We start from the raw sequence: 25,577 nt of genomic DNA on the forward strand, positions 1-25,577 counted from the left end.
GCTCAGTGGGGGGTCTGCTTCAGATTCTGTCTCTCCTTCCATCCCTCCTCCTCAGATCCTGCCCTTCCTCACGCAAGAGCACACACAATCACACTCTGTCAAATAAATAGATAAATAAGAGATTTTTATTTTTAAGATTTTATTTATTTATTTGACAGACGGAGATCACAAGTAGGCAGAGAGGAGGCAGGCAGAGAGAGGAGGATGCAGGCTCCCTGCTGAGCGGAGAGCCCGATTATGGGGCTTGATCCCAGGACCCTGGGATCACGACCTGAGCCAACGGCAGAGGCTTTAACCCACTGAGCCACCCAGGCTTCCCTAAATAGATAAATAAATGAATAAATAAAATCTTCAAAGAAAATTGGGACAGTGTGCGTTCCTTTATACACAAGTGTTGCAAGGAAAGTAGTTCACTTCTAGTAGATACGAATTTAGGTTTACCCAGAAATGTTATTGAAATAGCATGATCCCCTATAGGAGATGTTCTGGAATATCAGCCTTGACACAACAAAGCTTCTCAATGCCCTTTGCGCAAGCTTGTCTAACGTACCTGGTCAGGGCTAACCTGACTGCATTTTGTGGAAGGTTTCTCTCCAGACTCTGATCCCATGTTCAATATACTCCCAGCCTGAGTTCCATTTACGTTTAATCGATACTCAGTCACACTGAACTGGAAAATCAAAGGCAGAGGACCAAGTTTACCACGGGATGCGTGTAGGATGTATTTAAAAATCATTGAAAACATGACATAGTAGCTTTGTCTCCATGGCAATCTCAATTTTGTGTGTGTCCCTACAGATTTTTTTGAGGAAATAGAACAGTCAGCAGATATGTCCCTGGAAGAGGAAAGAAGACATGAAGATTTTAATATACAAAATACATTTGATACAGTGACCACAGGAGCACTCACTGCAAATTCAAGTTTCAGCGACTTTGACGAGGATGAGAATCAGTTAGAATTTGTATTAATGGTGTTGATCCCACTGGTTTTATTTGCCCTCCTATTTTTATCAGTGATAATCCTTGTAATACGCTATAAAAGAAAAAAAGCCAAACAAGGTAAATATTTTGTATGTTCCCATTTCTGGACAATTGCTTCACGTGTTAACAAACCATCTGTAAAACAAAATATTTTTTTGCTTCTTCTACACAGAAACTTCTAGCCGAGGATCTCAGAGTGCCTTACAGACATGTGAGTAGGATCCTAACGCTGTCTGGAGTGGGAAGTGGGGGAGGTAAAAGAAGGGGGAGGTTTTCAAGTTGAACAGCCAGGACTACACGAAAGAGTAAATGATGACTATTCCCTTATTTTTCAAAAAGGGAATGGCTTTGGCCTAAATTGGGATTTAAAACACACAGCTGTCATCTCTGTACCTAATCCAGATGAGGGCCTTATCTAATATTGGCCAAGAGGTCCATGCAGCTTTCCCTAAATTGGAGGAAACATTCAAAGTGGCGAAGCAGTGGGTCGGCTTGGGATTGGGGCAGGGAAGGTTGATACCCTGGGCTCTTCTCCACCGGAAGAGGATTCTTCCGTCGTATATTCTGTGTATAATATACGATATATTCTGTATATTTCTGTTGAAGATACTGTTTTCTTCTCCATGCCCCATCCCAATCTGATTATGAAAAGACCCGAGTAAGCATGGCTCTTATTCTCATTAAAACTATGCTAACTTTCGTATGAGATTCCTAGTAGGAGGAAGATTACCAGTATCATTCTGAAACCAATCTGATGGAGAATTCCCTAGGTCAGAGATCCCTCTGTGTGTATTCAGTTCCAAATCGAGGAGCAACAAATACTAGGTGTCAGGGTTTTCCAAGTCCAGAGCAGACTTGAGTACTTTTGGCTTGTACTGGTAAAAATGACTTGAAGTTGAAGCCTTTGGTTATTCCAAAAATCACTCAAGAATGAGAACATCGCTAATGAGCTACATATTGGTATGTATATACAAAACTCACTCAATATTCCTCACACTCACTAACAGGACACCTCTGGCTTTGAGATCGTGCCCTTGGCCTGCAGGGCTGGCTCACTGTCCTTGACCGGCAGAGCCTTTAAGCTCTTGGCAGGAGCTATAAATGGTCATTTTCATTACACCAGCAGGTATGGTAAATGCGAACTAGGGAAGGCGCACTGATGTGTGTTAGCTTTCTTGGCAAGAGCCAACATCATAGATTCCAAGGGAGTCGAAAAAACACATGTTTCTCCACTGCTTGAAATTTCAGGGTGACCTAGTAACATGGGTCACATGGGAGCTCCTTTGTAAGCTAAAGAAAAAGATAAAGCAAACAGAGCTGTCTGAACCCCATTTTTTTAACCTCAGGGACAGTGAGAACTTCCTGCCTAAACCGTAGACCAGTAGCCCGTCTTATCTAATGATGTCATGGGGCTTGGGGGGCAGGATGGGGGTGTCCGTTCAAATATGCATGCTTTCAGGCTCTAAATACAGAAAGGGATTTTTCATGGAACTTCACCGTGAGCATCTCCAAGTTCAAAAGCCATTTGCCATCAAGAACTGGCCTCCTTCTCAGAGGGCTCATGCACCCTGTACTGTAGCCACATTCCCAAGTATTTGCTGCTCCCAGAGCCTGGCTTACAAGTTCACGATGTTTTCTTACATGACTGGTTGACACTACTCTCCTGTTTGGGATTTCCTTCTTGCCTGCTTGGCAACCTGCCACCTTCTTCTTCCATGCCCAAGTTTTTGTGAAGCCTTGAGTAATAACTCCCTGGGCAAAATGAATGAATCATGGCCTCTTCTCCTCGGCTCTTACAGACTATGGTCTCACTTACGGTGCATGGTCTTTTTTTTTTTTTGGTCTCTCTTACTAGGTTTTGTTCTCTTTAGGACCAAAAGAACCAAGGACTTGCCTTGTTTATCTTGTTTAATGGTGTGGTTTGGAGATTAGAGTGTGGACTCTGGAACCACACTGCCTGGGTGGCTTTTTTCCCTAGCCCTATGACTTCTCTGATTCAATTTCCTCATCTGTGAAATGGGCAAATCCAACACTGGGCTTACAGAGCCGTCGTGAGAAGTAAATAGGTTCATCTATGTAAACCACTTAGGAAAAAGAGTAGCTGGCATGTTGTGTAGCTGCTGCTGCTTATGAGTACTGCCCCTTCTACCTGACACAGTGTGTAGCCCACCACATATATCAGCGGCCCGATAATTGTGGTTGAAAGAGCGAGTTCATGAAACTGTGTTAGCACTTTTTCTTTCTTTTTTTTTTTAGAAGAGCATCTACCTATTCCCAGAGATAAAGAAAAACTTGAAACTTACTCTTGATACAAATTGGCACTTTCTTTTTGTTTTAAATATACCTCACTTTAAGAGAAACAACACAGACATCTTAGGTTTTCAAAACAATTGCTTATCACAAGTTTTGATAGAGAGAGCTTTGTTTGAATATTTCCTTTACTGTAGATATGGATGGTTCACTGCTTAACACACGGGTATCTCTTCAAACAAACTAAATGCTGGAAAGTTGATCACTCATGTCTGCTGAAGTCCATATTTAATGTTATAATGCAAGTCAATTAAAAGAGAGAGGCGCCTGGGTGGAGAAGTTGGTTAAATGTCGGATTCTTGATTTTTGGCTCAGGTCATGCTCTTAGGGTTCTGAGATCGAGCCCTACATCAGGCTCCATGTTCAGCAGGGCACCTGCTTAAGATTCTCTCTCCCTCTCCCTCTGCACCCCCTCCCAGCTCTCTAAAAAATAGATAAAAGGAGACGGTTCAAATTAACAAAATCTGATTTAAATATTTTTTTTTTCCAGTAGAAATAAAACTGTCACACTGGGTCAGACCAGCATTTTGCTTGGAAAACATCTAAAACAATGTTTTGTGGGAGGGCATGGATGATGTCCCCTCAGCAAGTTAGAAATAGACACATTTGTTCCCCGCCCTCCCCCATGTGAATAGAGCCTGGTGTGTTCTTCATCACCAGGAAGTAAGCCTGGACATTTGATGACAGGGGAGGACCTGGCCAACACCTGTAGCAAGAACCCTTCTTCCGACTGGCAATCATATTCTTCCTTTGGGCTTGTCCATTTCAAGTCCAGGAGAAGGAAAGTGCTGGGCGGTAACTCTGTTCTACTGTCCTTCCTAGACCTCCAGGAGTTACATTTGCAGTTGTTCTTATTTAACACTTATTAAGGGTCTCCATGGGTTGTGTCTCTACCAGAGCTGCAGGGAAAACAGCTGGCAGGAAAGCCTCACTTAAGGCAGGCTGTGATGCCTTGGCACCTGGCACGGCTCAGTACATCTCCAGAAAGACACTCTCTCTCTTGCTGAGGGTTCTGAGTGGGAAAAAAGCTTATGCAAGCCAGTCTCCTATGGGGCTCTGGCCCCCACTGCGAAGCCCCCCCACCCCCACTGCCCTGCCAGCCCAGCAATCCCACCACCAGAGGTGCACAGAAGAGAGTGATTGACTGTGGGGCACGGGTGGCTAAGTGGGAGTAACTGGGAACTGGAGGGGGAGGACAAAGTGGGAAGGAGGGTATGGAATGGAAGAACTGTAGGAGGAAAGACGGAATTAAGAGCAGATGGAGGTTGTGTAAGAGGTGCATTTGCCCGCCGGTTGCAAAGGGAGTAGATGGCTCTTAATAAAGACATAGAGGCCAGGTGGAGTGGTGCGGGCAGCGCCTGATTGCTGGGGACATGTAATTGGTCTCCCTCCTGGCTTAATGCTCGGCGCCTGTGAGCTCTCCCAGATGTTTTTCTGTTGCCATGGCGGCTGGGCCAGGGGTAATGGTCTCAGAGCAGGGGAGATGAGGCCACAGAAGGCTCTCTGCTCTGTTTGAATACTGATTACAGGAGCCTCGTGTTTGGTGCGTCTGGAGCACTTTTGTAATGGGTTTTTAAACTTTTCTGTCGTCTGCATGCAGGGTTGGCTTTCGCTTGCCACAAAGCCTGCAGGCGCTCAAATTATAAACAATAAACCCCTGCCTTCTATGGTGGAGCTGTGCAGCCACTTGCTCTCTGAGAAATTAGTGTATGTTTGGGGGTTGGGCTTGTTACTAAGCAGGAAAGGAGGGGAGGGAAAGGGGGGAGGTGACACAACAGAGGGATCCTATAGGTCACCTATAGGAGAGGCTCGATTGTGCAGTAAAATCCCTTAAGGAAATAGCATGTCAATTTGAGATTTTAAAAATACATAAAAAATGCAAGATGCATATACTCCTCTCTCCCCAGTTCAAGTGTCTGAGGATCAGGCATCTGCAGAGAGCTTCCGGTTCCTACCAGGGCCAGAAAGGCATAACCCAGAGGCCCTGGAAGGTAGGCAGTCATGGCATGAAACTTCCATCTGTGCCTAGCTTTCCTGGATCAGCAACACCATGGAAGCTTGCCAACCCCCAGGAAATGACACCGGCTCCTGGCTTCCAGGAGCTTGGTTCCAGGTGCCTGCCGGCTGCATTTCCTCAATGGGGATCTGCGTTTCTGCAGGCCTGGCAAAAAGAGACCCCTGACTTTCGAGGATCGGGAACATCTGACTGTTCGGGGGACCTCTGCAAAGTGGCTTGCTTCTCAATGGTTTCACATCATAGAAGGTGTTGGGGGCCTATGCTCTCCAGTCACGTGTCATCACTGCCTCGTTTCTCTGGAAGCATCTGTTTCCCTGCCAAGCAAAACAGAGCTGGAACTGGGGCCCCGGGGTCTGCTTCTTGCTGCACGTTCATGTGGAGCCTGATGGGCATTTGATGTCCTGTTATCCGGTTCTCACTTCGCCCACAGCAACACAAAGCTGGTTTGCTCAAAGCTGCACTTTTACAACATTACGGAAGTCTGAAGCATTGGACATGAATTTAATCTGCGTTGGACCATCCATATTAAGACCTTCTCATTTATTCAATACTCATTTACCAGGTGTTTGCTGGCTACTGTGTTAGCTGGATGGAAGGTGAGAGACATCAGAGCGAACAAGACCGGCATGATCTCTGTCCTTCTGGAGCTATGTTTTAGCCAGAGAGACACAAAATTAAGCCGATGAATTGATCAGTGACAAATTGGGTCAAATGCTATAAAGGAGTAAGAAAGGTGCTGGGCTGGGGAACAACGGGAAGGTGGGCCCTCCTTCAGATATAGGGTGCTCCTTGAGGAGACAGTATAGACTGAGACCAGAAGGGGAGTGAAGACTCCAGCCAAGCAAGCCGCAAGGGTGAGAGCAGAGTTCGAGGAGAGCCCTTGACAGAGGTTACCACAGCCTGCTCCAGGACAAAGGCACAGTCACAGTGTTGGGCTTGATGTGTCACAAGCAGAGATGCAACAGTGATTTTTTTTTTTTTAAGATTTTATTTACTTAATTGGCAGAGGAGAGATCACAAGTAGGCAGAGAGGCAGGCAGAGGGAGAGGGAGAAGCAGACTCCCCACCGAGCAGAGAGCCCAGTGTGGGCCTCGAACCCAGGACCCCAGGATCATGACCTGAGTGAAAGGCAGAGGCTTTAGCCTGCTGAGTCACCCAGGCATCCCAACAGTGATGTTTTGAATGGGACCTTTTGGGGCAAGGGACCAAGGAGCCATCCCTCTTGTCTCATTCCTACATGCCTTCCCTCACACTGTTTTCTTCTTTATATGGATTAAAAAAATAAAAAGGGATAAACTTCTGATTTGAGGTAAACACTCTCAGAGGACCGTCTTATCTTAAAAAAACAAACACACGGATTTTATACGGATGAGGACCTCGTTTCAATATGGCGCATGTCTGACTCAGGCTCACTATTGCTCCCTTAAAAATGCTATTTGAAGTCATCTCTTATCTTCGTAAAGGAGTTTTCAGCTGTGGTTGAAATAAAAAGGGAAAACTAACATGACCTTTGTATTTTCTTCTCTTTAGGTGAACTGGGAAGTGAAAACATCAAAGTGTAAGTCCTCGTTGCCTGTGACCCAGCTCAGTGAGGACAGGGATTCAGGAAGAGGAGCAGATTAGAGAGCCCCCTGCCTTTTTAGGAGTTTTTGTTCTGACACCCTTGAGGGACCCTTGAGGGGCTCTTGTTTCCTGGACTCCAGGAGAGGGCCCTGAGCAGCCTCCTAGGGGAGGCGGATGCACACTAGTCCTCCAACCCCAATTCAGGAATCTGGGCAACACACAAGGTCCTCTTCAGAAAAAAAAAAAATCTCTTTTGACTGCTAACAGTTCCAAAGGCATTGTAGTTCAATACTCTGATTCTGGGTGTATTTCAAGGATATTGGTTCGTTTATTCTGGTTAAACATTTTATCACCAGGAAAGATAGGTTCCCTGGTATTAAAGGAGGCGAGCACTGGTAGAAGCCTAAAGTTCGTGTGGCAGAACCACACTGGGTTGGAGGGAGAGGGGAATGGTCTGGGTGGTGAGGGAGAGGACGAGGAATGGCGCAGGGAATGGGAGGACAGAGTGAGAGACAGAGAGAGGGAGAGCGAGGGAAAGGGGAGAAAGAGGGTAAGGAGGAGAGGGAGAGAGAGAGCAAGATTCCACTAGAAGAGTGTTCTAGGACCCTGTCACCACCCCCGCCCCCGCTGCCTGCCCTCCCCCCCCCCCAGCCCTGCTCTGCCCCCGCTTCCCTGGCCAGCAACTGGGCTTCTTTAGACACTTTGCTCACTTCCTCCACATGGTGTCACGCCCATGCTGCGGTTCAGAGCTGGTGGTCCTCCTCCCCAATACCATTTACATTAACAGGGTCTTCTTTCCCATAATGGTGGATTCTGAGCCCTGGTAAGTGAGGCCGGTGGGTTTCTGAAAGCAAGGGCTCTATTTCTCCATGACAGAAAAGCCTGGGAATTGAAAGGAGAGGTGAGGAAAACAGCCTGTTCACAGTGGCCGCTTGACCTGGGGCACAGATCAGAAACCTCAAAGAAAGGGAAGTGAAATTAAGCAAGGCAAAAATGCTCAACAGGGCGACTCCCCTGAGGCTCGTCATACTGGAAGGCTGGCACAAGTTTGTACCTTCTAGGGGGCGGTCAGAGGCTCCCTTTGAGCTTCCTCTGTGCCCTCCGTCTTTGGATCGGTGATAGAGGAAGGTTTGTTTTAGTTCTAGCCTTTCCTCCTTCTAGAATTTGGTACGGTGACGAGGGCAAACCCCGCCCTCCCCCCATCTGCCCCGGAGTGTCACTCATGAGATCAAGGTCACCTTTCCCCACACAACGTTCCAGGCTCTCCCAAAAGGAAAGGCTCACACCATGCTTCTTTGGGTTTCAACACGGTTTTTGCTTCCCTGTAGCCCCATTTTTGAGGAGGACACACCCTCTGTTATGGAAATCGAGATGGAAGAGCTTGACAAGTGGATGAACAGCATGAATAAAAATGGTACGGTCACCTAAAGTTGCTTTTTCTGTCTTCTCTGCTCTGAGAAGGCTGAGGGGTTTTGGAAATACCCATAAATCCTGGAGTGTGACGGTGTGAGCCCAATCCATGTTAGATCTGGAACAAGCAGATCATGAACCTGGGTCTGACCATCCTTAATGATGGCCTCATTTGGTGCCATTTGTTTTTATTTTTGTGGAGCTTTTCAAATGACCTCTTTAAAGAAGAAAATGGTATTTTTTTTATTTTTCAAGAGAGGAACTCTCCAGGTCCTAATTATCTGGAAAAAGTCAGCATCTGACTGTAGAATTTAATCTGCATATGGTTATAAAAGTTTACCACATATAGTTTACATAGATCAGTGCTGTCCAGTACAACAGATGCCAGCCATATGTGACCATTTAAATTAAAATTTTAAAAAATAAAAGAAAGTTAAAAATTTTGTTCTTCCATCACTCTAGCCATGTTTTGAGTGTGCACTAGCCACTTGTGGCTTGTAACTACTATATTATACAGCGTAAATCTAGAACATTTCCATCACTGAAGCAAGTTCTATGGGACAATGCTAATATAGTGGTATTACAAATATTCTCCTTAACTTATTTCCCAGTTGATAGCTGGCAGTAATTGTATGTGTTCCTTACATTTCCTTAAATTAATATTTGAATTTAAAAATGATGGTAGCTGTTCTTTCTTCTTTAAATTTCCTTTAGAAAGTCAATAATTTTTTTTTAATTTAAGGATTATTTATGTATTTATTTGACAGACAGAGACACAGCGAGAGCGGAAACACAAGCAGGGGGAATGGGAGAGGGAGAAGGAGGCTTCCTACTGAGCAGGGAGCCCGATACTGGATCGATCCCAAGACCCTGAGATCATGACCTGAACGGAAGGCAGACACTTAACGACTGAGCCACCCAGGCGCCCCCAATCAATAAATTATTTTTAATGCTCCGATTAAATGAATAAATCCATGATTTATTTTACCATATCATTCATATTTTTAGCACTCATCTTTAAAAAATACCCTGGGATCTATCAGGTTCAACAATAGTGAAGTCCAAATCCAGAGACCTGTCATTAGAATGACTGTACCAGAGGCTTTATCAACATAAACTTTCCAAAAGATTAGAACCCTTCAGGAACTTGTATAGTTTTGAGCAGAACTGCTTTTCATAGCACAATATTGAGGAAAGAATGGCTCCATAGGGCATTTAAGGATAGGAGTGGGTCACAGAGATAATCCTGAAGGTAGTTTCATTTTGTTATTTTTAGTTTATAAAATATGCATATGTAATATAATATGGAAAATGCAAAAAAAAAAAAGTAGAAAGGAGAAAAAAATACATACTACCCAAAGATAACCTTTCTTATTTCCTTTTGTGCCTGAGATCATTGTAATACAAAATCAGGATCCTAGCACATTCACTAAATCAGAAACCTGGAATAAAGCACTTCTATTTCACCACCATAGCAGAGCGTTATTTTGACACATGCATGATGGAGGGGATGGATTTTGTTTTTCCTTAAAAGTAACTGTGGCATAATAGGAGAGAGCTCTGATGGCTTTAAGAAGGTTAGTCTTTCCTCAGTTTACTTGCGGCTTTTCGATTGGGCATCTTGACTGAAATCATTCTGCAGGCACATCAGGACCTCTGGTAAAGCTATTTTATTCCAGTGTCTAACCTGAAACATGCAGATTCTAGCTCTTGGAGCCACAGTGGGGTTCTTCAGGGACTGAATAAGCAGGCGATGATGAGTTGTGCCCTTTCCAACCAGGCCAGAGGCATGTTGAAGTCTTGTATCTGTGCTACTAATGCTTTTTCCATTTCAAGAGCCTTGCCATCATTAATCTTTTAACCTCTGGAACTCCCTAGTGAGGCCATTTCTGCACAAGGAACTGTATAGATCAGGGAAATGTGATGTTCAAATATATGAGTTTTGTGGCTAAAAGACAGAGTTTTGGTGACTAATAATGGGTTGCTTTTTTTTTTTCCCCCTGTCTAGCTGACTGTGAATGTTTACCTACTTTAAAGGAAGAGAAGGAATCAAACCACAACCCAAGGTACTTCTAGTTTCCACTGCTGATGAGTGGTCTATGGGGGTGAGGATGGGAGACTATGGGTGAGACCTTTTGCTTACTGTCTCTTTGCCTGTAAATTTCACGAGACGGTTTACATGGATATATGTCTGTGTCATGTGGAGAAAAGAAAGTGTGAGTTATGGCAAATAGGAAAATGCAAAGTATACATCCTAGTGGCTCCATCTTCAGAAGCAAATTAGCGCTGGCATTTTCTTGCCCCTCGAAAGAGACACTCTTGAGTAGGCTTCCATTATAGTCCCCAAATTTTTGATTATAACAAACTATAGGCTTGTTTAGCTTGGATGAAGAGATGTTTGGTATGGAAAACAGATGGAAGTGGCCATCTTAAAGGGAATAACTTTACCTAAAAGTGAGCAAAATGGACATATAAAAAACAAGACAAAACAAAACCCCACCTGGATTGGGTCATTTGTTACAGGAGAGAAATTAAATGAGAATTTAATAAACATATTCCATCCTACCACTAGGTGGCTCTGCTTGATAGAAGATTTTGGCCTCTAGGACTGGTGGTGTTCAGCACCCCGTAATGGTGTTTAACTGTTATCTTTTGGGAGGATGGAATGACCATGTTTGAGGTGTTTTTGATCAGAGAATTGTTTGGTCGGGACATGAGAAGTGTCGCGGTAGGAAGGATTGATGACACAGCAGCTCGGTCCCTTATCCCACATGGCACCACTGTGATTTGGGGGGCATCAAGTTGTTGGTAGGGGTGACTCAGAGGTGATCAGTGAGCAGAGAATGTGACTGAGCCTGTGACTGGGACTTCATGCTTCTGTGGGACTAAATAGAAGAAACTTTTGAGCAGAATAAACACCACCCGTCTTCTCTCCCTCCATGTTAACCAAAGGTCCTGTGCTTGTCATCTTAAATGCTTCCAGAATGTAGTCCCTTGTCACTGGGCAGTCCCTGAGGCTGGAGCTTCACAAGGGAAGACTGATTGTTGATAGTGATTGGGGCAGTCAGATGCTCGTCTTCTGGACCCTTCTTCTGCACCTTTCCCTCAACCCTGTCTGAGATGTAGTCACTCCCCCCATGTCACACATCAGGCCTCCACATTCTTACTGAGGCACACCTCAGCTTTGACAACGAAATCCACTTCCTATTGAATATTTCAGTCATGATTACCTCTCCAGGTATCTGCATGTTAAAAATTCGTCACTGGCTCAGAAAAGAGCCTATCCTGTTTAAATGAGATGCCAGATATAACAAGCAGAGGAGAGAAAAGAAAATGCTAGGGGGAGTATCACAAAGGAAATTACAAAGGAGTATTTTCCCCACATTTTAATCTTACCTAAAAATGAGTCACTGTGTTATGTTTCATGTGGGCTCACCCACATCACCACCAAAACCCTATAAATATCTTGTTACTGTATCTCTGACGGGCACCCTCACATGATGTGAAACATCAGTGATTTTTAGGTACCTGCCTCTTGATCTTTGAAATTGTTGGCAACATAGAAGAAAAGGAATGTTAGAGGATTATGGGGTTGTGAGAGCATCTTAGAAATCACGTTTCTGAAATATTGAAAGGTTGGTCCTGGGAATAAACTTGAGCTCATTTCTGCCTGTATGACAAAAAGCCTTAAGCTATTTGGAGGGGCTGCTTTATGCTAAACTATGATTTTCAAGGTGAATGTCTGCATTCTTCCATTGGTCCAGAACTATCTGGTCTCAATTCATAGGACGACAGCCTGGCTTCACCTTGTTCCCTCTTGGGGAAGCCAGCACTGGCATATGGAAACAGCAATGGTGAGTCCCCAGGCTTTGGTATATAGGTACTTTCTGATTAGTCAAAGAGCAGTACAAGATTATAAAGCAAATCTAATTGTTAGTTACTAAAAACTTGGAAAGATATAAGGCACTTAGAACAAACCCTGCCACAAAATAAACTCTCAATAAGTACTGGTATTATTATTGTTTTTATATTTTTAAAAGGTTTTTTTTTTTTTAATTTATTCATTTGACAGAGATCACAAGTAGGCAGAGAGGCAGGCAGAGAGAGAAGAAGGGAAGCAGCCTCCCTACTGAGCAGATAGCCCGATGTGGGGCTCGATCCCAGGACCCTGAGATCATGACCTGAGCCGAAGGCAGAGGCTTTAACCCACTGAGCCACCCAGGAGCCCCTTATTATTGTTTTTAAAGATTTTATTCATTTATTTGTCTGAGAGAGAGCATGTGCACGTGCGAGCCTGAGCAGGGAGAGTGGCAGTCTGAGGGGGAAGTAGGCTCCCTGTTGAGTAGGAGCCTGGCATGGGACTCAATCCAAGGACCCTGAGATCATAACCTGAGCCCAAGGCAGATGCTTAACCCACTGAGCCACCTAGGCATCCCTGGTATTATTATTATTAACTTAAATTTGATATTCATAAATTTACTGCCTTATGCGCTAAGGAGACTGTGTCCAAGGGGCCAGGCACATCCATATCTGTGGTTGGGCATTAAAAAACAACAACAACAAAAAACAACCTTGTTATTTTAGAGCAGTTTCAGTTGTACAGCAAAATGAGCAGAAATGACAGAGGATTCCCACATACTCTGCACAACGTCCCTGACTGTTGATGCTCCATACCAATTGGCTAATGTACTTTGACACATCATTGCCCCCAAAGTTCCCCACTGGCTTTTCCCTGGGAGACTCATCCTTCCTCTCCCATTCAGGCAGTGTGCTGTAGACCACAACGCTTCAGAAAGTACTCACTGGAGAGTGAGTTTAGTAGAAAACACATGTCTCCCTCCTCTTACTACATTAAGACTTCCAGAACCCATTTGAAGTGTTCAATCCTTCTTAATGCTAGAAATATCCTCTGACACAGAACCTCCGTTATATATAAAGTCCATGTGCTTCTAGAAAAAGGGAGTCCATCTGGTTACCATGCTACCCTTAACGTACCACATGGGGTGTGAAGACTTTTCATTAGGGTCCTTAGTCTCAGGTCTTTCAGATCTTTTCCCACATATCCCATTGGCCAGCCATTGTTCATTACCTTGCCCTGTCCTCACGGAATGGACGTTTTCTCTGACGCTGTGGAACCTAACATTTAGCACAGGACTTTCATAAGGGCCAGAGACATAGGAAGCACTCTGGGAAGTTTACACTAGGGTTTTCATGTCTTTAGAAAATCAATAAGATAAAAAAAAAAAGACTTGTGGAGGAGGGGGAGTTTTATGTTATTTCCTACCTTAGTATTTCTCCCCTAATTCTTACCTGTTATGCATGAGGCACTATGGGAGGAGTAGTGGGAATAGCGTCAGTGGAATAGTGTCTAGGGGGTACAGTGGGGCAGTGGGAGAGGTCTGCCTGGAGCTGAAGAGAATTCATTCAGTGGCATTGTTAAGCTTTGCCAGCACTCAGTGATAACAGAAAACAGATCTATTGAGTTGGTTTTATTACTGTTTAAATTCTCTGTAAAGAATGCACTGCCTTATTGTCTACTCTTAACTCTCCCAGCATCTTCCTAAATGCCACTAGATAGTTGTAACCACATGAAGGATAGAATTCCTTTCATCACAGTGCTTAAGGTCTAGCCATCCTGTCCCTTCTCCCCGAGGCCTTTAGAATCAGACAGTTTCCTGCAAGTGTTTCTGTCTCGGCAAGCTTAGGTGAATAACCACAGAAAAGGAAACACAAATATGAGCCACGTGTCCATCTTCTTTCCCTGTATGCCAACTGGCCACAGTGATGAGTTCATATTGAGTAATAGCATTAGGAAAGACTAGGGGAAAATTGATTTGGTTCCTTCCAAGTGGATTTAGAATTTTGAAGGCACATTAATAACAAAAAAACAAGAAGATATTTATACAGCATTTTATACATACCAGACGCCTAGGTTCTACCACCTAGGAAGTTAGCTAGTCAGAGAGGGTAAATAACAGCATACCTGTTCCGGTTTTGTAATGATTCTGCTGTTTATTTTATGATTCATGTCTGAGCTCAGTGACATAAAAATGGATCGCTTCAATATTTCTTGGGAAAATCCAGGTTAGTTTAATAAAGAATTTTGTGAATTTCTTCCTGTTTCTGCTCTTCTCTTTGTCTTTTTTTTTTTTTTTTGAAAAGTATGATTGTTGATGTAGTTTTACAAAATATATTTGCTGAACACCTAGTATGAGCCTGGCATGGTCTGCATCATGCCAGTTCAACCAGTTAGAATAAACTGATCTGTATGAGTAAACCTGGAATCAGAGAGGGTAAGTGATTTGTCCAATTTACCCAGCAAGTTTATGATAAAACTCAGTGTGTCTTTTAAAACTACATTTTCATTTACATTTATTAACTGGTTAAGATAAGAGACATTCCACATATTGAAAGACAAATTAGAGATGAAAAAATAGGAGGGACATTCAGCAGCAAGAAAGACAGCCACCATGAAGTTATTAATACCTGACAGTATTTGGTGGGTGGCATGGCCATCATCTCGTACAGTCATTGACAAGACTGATCCATTAATAGTGAGAAACCAGCAGTTTTGGTGAACTGTTTTGGCTTCTCCACTCAAGTATATCTCAGTGGCCACTTCTAGTTATTTTCTTCGTGAGTTTCTTTCCTTTCTTCCTTTCTAGTTTCTCAAAAGTCCTTTAAAACTCAACAAGTATTCAATAGGAAGTATGTTTAAGTGGCAGCTGGTTTCCCTCAAATCTGAGCGCTGTCTTATAAGGGATAAAAAGTAACATCAGAGGGCACCGAGTAACCGCTTATAATCCCACAGGATGATAACCTCAAATAACACTGTTAAAATGCAGGTGTTGTACGTGTGTGCATGTGACGTGCGTGTTGTGGGTGAGAGAAGATGTATTAAATTTAATAAACCACAACATTGCTTAAGGAGTGGCCCAGAAACTGTGTCTGCTGCAGGCATGATCTATGTGTGTTGGATGAATTTTAGGCCTGGCTGTGATGTTAACCAGATGTGTGACCTCTATAAACACCCCCAACCCCATCCCCCCACCTCCATGCCTACCCCCCACCTCGTGTTGGCCCCTTTCGGGAAGGAGAAGGGAGGATATATTGGAGAAGAGAAAGGGAACATGATCTAATTGTTAGGTGACTTTATGCCATACTGAGCTCTGCACTGCCCCCAAACCAAGTTTGGGAGCATCCTAACATGAAAAATGTTTAATGCCGGTTTACTGCCATCTTCGGAGCCAGGGAACATTGGCCGTGGTCCTACGGAGGGAGCTGGTCAGGAGATAATGGTCAGGAGATACTGGTCAGGAGAACCAAGATGGCTGATCTGCTCCCGCCTGCGACCCAGGGGTAGTTAGGAAGCGAGGTGTTCAGAGCCGATTCTGTCCTCATTTCACTGCGAGCGCTCCAATTAAATGCTTTCTTACAAATCGTAAGATGAGGCTTTGTCATAGTTCAATTTGTTTTTACAGTTAGTAGTAGGCCTGTTACTATAAAGGCTGTTGGGGAAGCTGTCCCACATTCTTAAAATATCTATGTAACACTCTGAGAAAAAATTACTCACTATTGCCACTGTCGTCGACAAGACACTAAAGCTGCCAGAATTAACACTGAGGCAAGCAACAGAGGTTTGAGGCAGGATCCCTGACTTTATTTGTTGCAATCGTGTGGCGGTTTGCCAAGGTATTTTTAACAGGGAACTCGAGGGTTTGCCAGAGTTAAAAACGCCCGGCCTTCCTTCATGGTTTCACAGAGATGATAAACAGCTGCCAAGGACAGCAGGGAACACACTAACTAAATAAAGGAAGGAACGAGCGAGTGAGAATGTCTCCAGGCCCAGGTGGTGGGCCTGACCCCAGGGTGCCGACTTCCTCCCAGGCCCACACCCCTCCGGTGAACACAGGCCTGTGAGTGTTGGACACTAGGCATGACCTGATGCCCCTGAGGCAGCGGGAGTCGGCTTTGAGAGCGTCTTGTGTGGCAGGACCCGTCACACCACTCACTGTCCACGCAGCTGAGCAGGGTGCCACATGTGGGCTCCCGGGCTCTTTGGTGCTCGCAGGAAACAGGTTCTGCTTGGTGGACAGTGTCACAGGCTACACCTTCGAAATGCTCACAGGGTGTTCTCAACAAACCCCAGGGAAGTACATTCTTCTCAGAAATGGGAAGTTTGTTTTTGGAAGATGGTTTCTTAAAGCCTTTGGATGTTGGATGCAGTGTTAAAGCTTATGTTGAACCAACGAACATTTGCTAACGTAGACTCTGCAAAATAAGAATAATACATGTTCACACGTTTGTAGGTCAGGCCGGTAGAGCAGTGACTTCCTTAGATTTGCTCTCTTCTTCTTCGTCTTCTTTTAAGATTTTATTCATTTATTTGGCAGAGAGAGAGAGCACAAGCAGGGAGCGGCAGGGAGAGGGCGATGTGGGTTCTCTGCTGAATAGGGAGCCCGATGCGGGACTCGGTCCCAGGACCGTGGGATCATGACCTGAGCTGAAGGCAGAAGCTTAAACGACTGACCCACCCAGGCACCCCTCACTTACTCCTTGCAACAACGCTATAAAATGCATAGATTATTATATATCTTTTGCGGGTGAGAGGAGAACAGAAAACTAAGGCTAAGAAAAGTGCACTTGCCCAAGGTCACCCAGCAAGGAAGTGGCTGGACCCTAGTTCAAGCTCTGGCCACCTGACCCTGTGCTCTTTTCTACTGTGTGAAAGAGCCACTGTTAGCACGTACTAGCATGCGTACTGCTGTAAACGCAACAGGAGGTGTTTAATACTGAGACATAAACTTAACCAAAAAATAGATGGCATAATGTAAAAAGAAACTGTTCAGTTTTATGGAAGGACATAAAAAGATTTTTAAAAATAGAGACATACTGTACTCCTGAAAGACTTCACAATGTCATGATTAAAATTAAGAGTTCTCTCATGCTTTAGATTAATATAGATGCCAAATGAGTTTAAATGTTTAAAAAAAAGTCCAGAAAAAAATAGAGAATATATTATTATAACTTAAGGTGGGGATTGGTTGAAGGCATGGCACACAGGTCAAAAATCATATCAGAAAAGCATAGCTGTCTGGGCGCCTGGGTGGCTCCATTGGTTAAGTGTCCAACTCTTGATTTTGGCTCAGATCTTGATCTCATGGTTGTGGGACCGAGCCCCTCGTGGGGCTCCATGCTCAGCGGGGAGTCTGCTAGAGATTCTCTCTCTCCCCTTCCATCTGCACCTCCCCCCACCCACACACATACCCTCTTCCCTGCTCAGCGGGAAGCCTGCTTCTCCCTCTCCCACTCCCCCTGCTTGTATTCCCTCTCTCCCTGTGTGTCTCTCTCTGTCAAATAAATAAATAAAATCTTTAAAAAATAATAACAATAATATCCAGTATTGGAAAGGATGTGGGGAAAGGAAATCTCCCTAAAGAAAGTGTGGGGAGGAAGGTAAATCGTACAAAATGTCTAGGGAAGGGGATAATTTGCCAATGGGCCATTCAAGCTTAGAAATGGCATTTAGTTTAACCTGGCAATTCCTCTCCTAGGTATGTTTATGCAAAGGTAACAACTGGAATTGTGCAAAGATTTTTTATACTAAATAAAAACTAAAAATCGGAAATAGACAACGCATTTAATCTCAAGAATACAGTTTAAAAAATGCTTTTTCGGTCTGGTGAGACAATGGAAGGCTCTGTAGCTGCTAAAAAGATACTGTATATTTATTAGCAAGGAATGATGTCTGTATGTGAGTGATGGTGAGAAATGCCAATTATAGCATGAAATGCATAATATGATCCCCCCTTTTTTTAATCCCCTTTTTGCACATAAAGAATGTATATCTTTATCAAAGGAAGGAAGCTTGGGAGAGTACACACCAAGATGTTAACTGTGGGATGACTTAGTATTTTTGTTTTGCTTATTTGTATTTATTTTTTCAACAAAGACTACGGATTGGTTTTATAACACTTTAGAAAATCACTTCTTTTAGGACTGCTGGGTGCAGATCAGTGCTATAGACAAAAGAGGGCTTGTGCCCACTGCTATCCGGCTTTGTGCTACACTCTGCTTAGAGTGGCTGGCATTTCAAGATAAGGCCACAGAAGGAAAGAGACTTACTTATGTGCATAGAGATGAACTCCTAGATCTTAGAAATAATTACCTGCTACCACCCAATTTCCAAGAAATGGAACCTCCTTGCCCAGCTGAAGAGTGGTTCAGTGTCACCAAAGTGAAGGGTGGTTATATCTGCTCTTTGGGGGGGAAAAGTCTTAATTTTCCATCAGCTTTCCATTTCAGGTAAGTTTCGCTGTGGTATTTGTCTTTTATTCACAACTGTCTGCCTCCTCCTTTCCCATCGATTGCCCATCCCTAATCACAGCTTCTTCCCTCCGTCTTTAAAACACAAACACAAACACACAACCATCCACCCAAAGCCTCCCCTCTCCTTCCACGGATAGATCGATTTATCTATCAAACTGCTTCAGTCTTTTTGGAAACACATGCTGTCTCCCTGAGCAGGAGAGCTTGGAAGTAGGAGTCAGATGAATCTAGTCAGTTGCAGACCATCCATGCCTGTGAGCTAAGGAGATACGAAGTTCTATTGGCTATTATCATTCAGGCACTTTCTTGGAGACAGAGGTCACTTAGGATGTTCTGGGATCTGAGTGATGGGACAGCAAAGTGAAACAAGAAGCTGGAGGGGTAGAGTGGCTTGCTTTCCAGGAGCCGTGGGTGGAGGCGTGGTCTCACTGGGAAAAGCTGCAGAGCCAGATACAAGGCCAAGATAGCCAAGCTAGGAACAAAAGCACAAATTAGCCAGCCGGCACAGTCATGTCCGAATACCATGTCCATAATTTAGGTCTCCTCACACCCCAAGATGCCTAATGATTGAATTCTAAATGACACCGAGAAGGAACCTTTGTGGATATGAACAAAATGGGCTTTTGAAAACACGCCAGGACCACAAACTCCTGAGAAAAAACAACACATGGAAATTTTTTTAAAAGGGGGGGAAAAAAGCAATTTGGCATTGATTCATAGAGAATGGGATTAGATTTAATTAAAGGGAGGGAACCTCCAACTCCATCTGGTTCTTTCCACATCAGCACTAGGGAGGGATATTAGAGCAAGAGCTAAGGGATTATTTCTTGGCTTTCAAGGATTTCCTCCTCAGGGATCAAATACAAAAATTCAAACCAACCTTTGGTTCAGAAATGGTAAGCCGGACACCGTTGGCTTTCTGACTGTTCATGTTTTCTTGAGTCACCTCCGTAGTGGAGCGACCAGCTCTCAGTAGCTTCTTGGAAATATACGATTGTTCTGTTTTTTTTGCAGTGACAATGAATCCTGAAACTGAATGGTGCTAATGTTTTCCAAGAGAAGCGGCCCTGGAGGGAGCTTGCTAGCCTGCCAACAGAGGATGAAGAGGATGCAAATTTAATTAATTTCAAATCAACATAGACACAAGAACCTTTTGCTGTTTCTTCCAACGCCCACTCTTCCTAATGATGGCATCACCTGTACTTGGAAGAATGTACAATTGAGCAGCACTAGGAAGAAGCTTGGCTGCCGTCCATGCTAGCTGCTGAGGGAGGAGGAACCACATGGTATCCACCTCTCATCAGGGCCTCTTCCCTCCCGTCCACCCGCCTCTCACTGCCTGTACTCACTCTGGCCATGCTCTCTAGGTCTTACCTTTCTGCTTCACTCCTTGGAGTTTAAATCAGGAAGCTGTTTTATATATGGCTTACTTCTGGGTCACCTTGTTACCAAATTAGCTCTGGATAATTTCCTCTGATTAGTCAAGTCCTCTGATAGGTCATCTGCGTTCAGCAGGAACTTTCCTCAAGGCAAGTTACATCATGGGAGAGACAGAAAACAAAGCGAGTGGTTCACTGTATACATCATCCCAGGGGCTTGGTAAGCTCACCTACCTGCCCAGAAGACATACAGAGAGAACCTGCCATCCTGATGCTGTTTGGTGCCTTGTGGACTCTGAGTTGGCCGGACCCTTTGGGACCTTCTCTGAGGAATAGGAATCTTCAGTGAGAGAGCAAAGTAATTTCCTTCTCAGCTAAAATCACCTACCTGTCTGTTCACATTTTCCCCAGACCTCATTCTTGCTCTCAGCACACCTGCCTTGCCTGTGGTATGTGAAAAGGACATGTACACAGGAGGATCAGCTGTCAGCCTTCTTTGTTCTTGAGATCCTTAAGGTCATTTGAAACAAACAGAATAGGCATAGGAAATACCTGTGTCTGTGGCAGATATCACTCAGTGCACTTTCCTATCAGGCTGGGACAAGCCTCGTGTCCTCCTCTACACAGCTCTCCAGGAGGCCACAATCAGTCCATCAGAGAGGACGATCTCTGCCATAGTTGTTGACACCCTTGCCAAGAAGCAGTGGTGCAGAAGGGTCTGCTTATCGTTCCCATTCACGTAAAATCATTCCTCATTTAATCCTGAATTTTCTACTTTAAAGCAATCTAGCAAGTTGGGAGTCCTCAGATCTTCTACAACACCTGATATTTTATTCTAGGAAAGAAGTAAAGAAGGAAAACTTTATTTATTTTATTCTCTACATATAAACTGAGGGGAGATGAGGTTCACCAAACTTTTGCTGCTGAATCTGGGGTCTTGAGTTTGAAAGGCCGCCTTAAAGCGTAACAAAAACGGCCCCTCCCCCTCCTTTCGGAATCCCTCTGGCACGCTCGCCTTCAGGACTTTGCCCATAATTTTAAAGACAGAGCTCCAAAGCTGGGGAGATCTTTCCACACAAAGAAAGAAAACTATCTGGTTGTGTTTAACCACGACTATTCTGCTATCCTGAGACTTCATACAGCTTTGGCAAAAGACCGTCTTCATGGTATATAATTTCAACAGATTTATGTGTCATATTCTCGTTAGTACATCCTAATACGGTATTTTTGTTTTCACTTCTGTTCTGTTTTATGACTTTTTTTTTTTTTAACTTTTTATTTTTTATAAACATATATTTTTATCCCCAGGGGTACAGGTCTGTGAATCACCAGGTTTACACACTTCACAGCACTCACCAAAGCACATACCCTCCCCAATGTCCATAATCCCACCCCCTTCTCCCAAACCCCCTCCCCCCAGCTCACTTCTGTTCTGCACATTCATATTCAACTTGTGGTCCACAGTGACTCCCAGATACTTATGCCAAAACTGCCATTTTCTGAATCATCGTTTCAGCTTATTTTGTTAATTTGTTCCTTCTCAACATTTTGACTCTCAGAAGACTCTCTGATTCCTTCTTTTTCTCTCTAGGTATCCAAGATTTGGGGGGAACACCGAGGCCTGTCAATTTTGTCCAAGACCATCCAATAATGCGACTTTAGAAGTTCAGAGAACTATAAGAGGTCTTGGAATCTCATTTTGATGAAGCTATATTTTACGATACAATAAAAATACTCTCATTTAGTATGTAAAATCATTTCAAATTCTAGAAACAAACTTCAGCATCATGCCTTTCAATTTATCTCTGAAAAATGTACTAACTTCTGTAATTGCACAGTATACAAGCATTTTATTAAAGGGTTTTTTTTTTTTTTCTGGCAAGATATAGGAATCAAAACAGTGAAGGGTCAATCCTAGCCTCCTGTATCTATTAATTACTGTTCAATCAATAGGTGTCATATATTTATGATAATTTTAAGAATTGTTTTAAACTCAAAGTTAATTTTATGCTTCAGATTAATGTCTATAAACAGCTAACTAATTTTCCCTTAATTGGGTAGCCAATCAGAACAAAATCTGACTTGGGGATGTTTTAAAGATATGTAAGTTTCACTGCATTTTTGTACATTTTAAGCAAACCAGGTTAATAATGTTGTCGAGTCGAACTTCTCAGGAAACTTGTTTTAATAAATATGTAAGGATATCAACCAGCTACTCTTACTGCAATGATGTGACTCCTCTTTCTGGCGAGCTCATTGTTATCCAGACACAGGCATATAGCAGGGATCAAACTTCAGAGCCATGGTGGGGTGGGGGAGGAGGGGCAAATGCCTCTAGCAGTGTAAATGCATGCTTTAAAAATGCTTTTGTCTATTTTTAAATTTTGATTGTTTATCAGTTTGCACCATGTCTGGAAGGAGGCTCCCATGATGAGTAAACAAAAAATATAGACTTTAGTTTAAATTCCCGTCAGAATTAATACAAATTCTGAATGTACTGGAGTGATAAGACACAGTTACATACTAGGAAGACACCGCTGAAATTCTCATTGTGGGGAAAACATTGACATTTTAGGCTGAATTAAATTTACACATGCTATGTTTTCACACTTGGAAGATACTCAGGATGAATCTCGGCTTCCATGTAACAGGGACAACAGGCAGACCAGAGTAGCTTCATGCACAGATAACATTTCTTCAATCTTAAGTTAACCGGGAGAGTCACGGTATAATAGCGTGCAATGAAATTAGTCAGATTGCTTATTAATAACTGTAACTGTGATTAATAATTGCATCATCCAAACAATGAATCCTAAATTTGTTTGAGCAGTTTTTTGACATTACCTTGGCACTCTCCCATTTGGTTACCAAAGTCTTATTTTCCTCTTAGTCCTTTTGGGGGTGGCTATTTGTAGATACGCAGCAGGTTTTCTTGATTTCTTTTGGTTTTTGCCCTACTACCTTTTCTCCAAAAAAATGTCATATTCACAGGATAGCAATCCATTCAGTTATATAAAACTTTTTCAAATCAATTCCATAGATGCTCTAAGCTCTTTTTGAAATATTTTAAGAAGTTAATTTCTTTTTTTTTTAAAGTTTTTCTTAGTTATATATTTGACACAGAGAGAGACAGCGAGAGAGGGAGCACAAGCAGTGGGAGTGAGAGAGGGAGAAGCAGGCTTCCCGCTGAGCAGGGGGCCCGATGTGGGACTCGGTCCTAGGGTCCAGGGATCTTGACCTGAATCCAAAGGCAGATGGTTAACGACTGAGCCACCATCTTTAACTTCTTCAGGTGCCCCAAGAAGTTAAATTTCTAAACCAAAGTACATCCAATAACATGGAGACTTTTATTTCAGTGCTGTATACGTTTAGAAATACAAAACTGAGCTGTTTAAGACAAGCAAAGGTGACTGGATTTTCTTCCACTGGACTTCAAGTGTGGAGTGCACAGATAACCATATTCCTCACTTCCCACCACAGCATCATCATTGGCCTTTGGTATTTCATAAATAAGTAATTGGACCTTTTACAAAAAGTACGATCTTCACATTTTTCACTTTTTTGGTCTGCATGGCAAGAATTAAATGAATGACACATAGAAACTACAAATAGTAAGAAACATTTTTTTCAGTGTTAAGATCAGTGGAAAGTAATCACCATATTACTCTGACTTAGGTAAAGCCCCTGAAATTATATATAACATCAAGAACTTAGGAAAACTCTGAGTGTTTAATAAATGTCAGCATCCAGAAAGAGCAGTGATTATAGTTTTCCAACAAGTTAAAAATAATCTGGTAGATCGTTGATAATTTAGCACGTACATGTCTTGTTTTTAAAGTTAAGTGAAAATATTGCAAAAAAAAAAAAAACCCTACCTTATTAGACTCTCTCATTTTTCAAGCAGTATAAAGTATTTTCTCAGAACGTCAGTAAGATCAACAGATGTTGTATTTACCATTGGGCTTCAATGTAGAAATTCTGCCTTGGAAGCTTCATGTAAGAAATCATTATTGATTAGAATTTATTTGCAAAACTACTGAAGTGGGTTTTTTTAAAGATTTTATTTATTTATTGTCAGGTAGAGAGAGAACACAAGCAGACAGAGTGCAGGCAGAGGTAGAGAGGGAAGCAGGCTCCTCATTGAGCAAGGAGCCCGATGCAGGATTTGAACCCAGGACCCTGGGATCACGACCTCAGCCAAAGGCAGCCACTTAACCCACTGAACCATCCAGGCATCCCTACAGATTTTTTGTTTGTTTGTTTTTCTTTTTGTTTGATTATTTTTAGAGAGAGAAGGGAGCGGGGAGGGACAAGAGGAGAGGGAGAGAGAGAATCCCAAGCAGGCTCCACACCCAGCACGGAACCCACCATGGGGTTTGACCCCCATGACCCTGAGCTCATGGCCTGAGCCAAAGTCAAAAGAGTTGGTGGCTTAACGGACTGAGCCACTCAGGCGCCCTACAACTACTAAAGTTTTAACACTGATGAAAGGTTTTAGGGTTTTTTTCCCCTTGTCTTGCATGCTGAGAATAATATATATAATATTATTTTTCCCTCATAGCTTATGGCTTTAGAAATGCCAGCTATACATTACATATGTATAAATTGTTCTATTCTCAGCTGCATGATTTTTGATTAAAAAAATTATTAAGTCCATACCTGTTTGTATGCTACATTGCTCAATCAGCAGTAATGGAATTAAAAAACATTTCTAAATTCAGTTGAAAAATAAAGTGCTATAAGATAGGAGTAAAAAATATCTTTAACATTAGTTTCTATGTAATTAATGTATATTAACATTTTAAATTAATGTTTATTTGAAGGTAAGGTATTTGTTTACTAAAATGTTGACTGAGAGTAAAGGGGTGAATTAACATCTTTTTAAAGGAAAATTCTTTTAATTTCTGTGACTATGAAAAATAAAAAATTTTACCTTTGATACTTATGCTCTTTTGATCTATATATCTCTTTAAATAAATGAAGCAATGACAATTTTAAAAGTTCCTATAGAATTGAACCTTTTTTACACAAAATTATCTACCCTAAAATTAATTGGATTTTCTACATATCTAAAAAGATACTATAACACATTCTTGTCTTTTTTTCTTTGCAAAATATTTTTAAATTGAAAAATGAAATTTTAATTGTCTATGGAATGTAATTTTTAAACATTTTTTAAGTAAAAATAGGAAAATCTCAGAGCTAAAGCCTTCTCTTTGTCCTGATTACTCACTTTTCTTCATGCCTTTAATTCTAATTTCATTTTCCACACATTGACATTATAATAGTTAGAGCAAGGCTGACAGGCAGGTTCACCATACACAGATCCTACGAAGACACCTGTGAATAAGGATGAGTTCTTGCAGGTCACAAAAACTAGTCAGCACCTTGACAAACAACAAGCAGAAAGATCCCTCCTCCAGGCCCCAGCTGAAGTAAAACCTGGTTGCTTAGGGCAACGTTAAACCCCGAGAGTCTGTGGCAGTGGGTATTTCCTTCCTATTTCAACCAGAACGACTGAAGGACTGAAGTGTTGGGACAGATCAGCCTTGAGATGGCTTGGACCCAAAGAGCAGAGAGTCCCACAA

At 42.7% G+C, this 25,577-nt stretch overlaps 1 protein-coding gene and 1 long non-coding RNA gene across 5 annotated transcripts in view; one reads left to right on the forward strand and one right to left on the reverse strand.

Annotated features, from left to right (window-relative positions):
* TMEM154 (transmembrane protein 154) overlaps nt 1–21,078 on the forward strand; it is a 41,103-nt gene extending 20,025 nt beyond the window's left edge. Inside the window, exons 3-8 of one of the 4 annotated variants that reach the window (XM_082727327.1) lie at nt 799–1,059; nt 1,154–1,192; nt 6,839–6,866; nt 8,200–8,285; nt 10,290–10,347; nt 19,625–21,078. In XM_082727327.1, coding sequence (XP_082583453.1) covers nt 799–1,059; nt 1,154–1,192; nt 6,839–6,866; nt 8,200–8,285; nt 10,290–10,347; nt 19,625–19,640 — 488 coding nt within the window. In that variant the 3' untranslated portion in view covers nt 19,641–21,078. Of the gene's footprint in view, nt 1–798; nt 1,060–1,153; nt 1,193–2,836; nt 6,597–6,838; nt 6,867–8,199; nt 8,286–9,048; nt 9,238–10,289; nt 10,348–19,624 lie in introns of those variants that run through there. The other 3 variants (XM_082727326.1, XM_082727329.1, XM_082727328.1) reach the window with 3 other exon arrangements.
* LOC309862900 lies at nt 16,478–25,183 on the reverse strand. The gene is made up of 2 exons (XR_014310779.1): nt 21,415–25,183; nt 16,478–21,228 (listed from the first exon to the last, which is right to left on the reverse strand). It is a non-coding gene; the product is annotated as an uncharacterized lncRNA (long non-coding RNA).
* Nucleotides 25,184–25,577: the final 394 nt, after the last annotated feature.

Source organism: Mustela nivalis (assembly GCF_964662115.1).
Source record: "Mustela nivalis genome assembly, chromosome: 4".
In the NCBI taxonomy this organism is placed as follows: Eukaryota; Metazoa; Chordata; class Mammalia; order Carnivora; family Mustelidae; genus Mustela; species Mustela nivalis.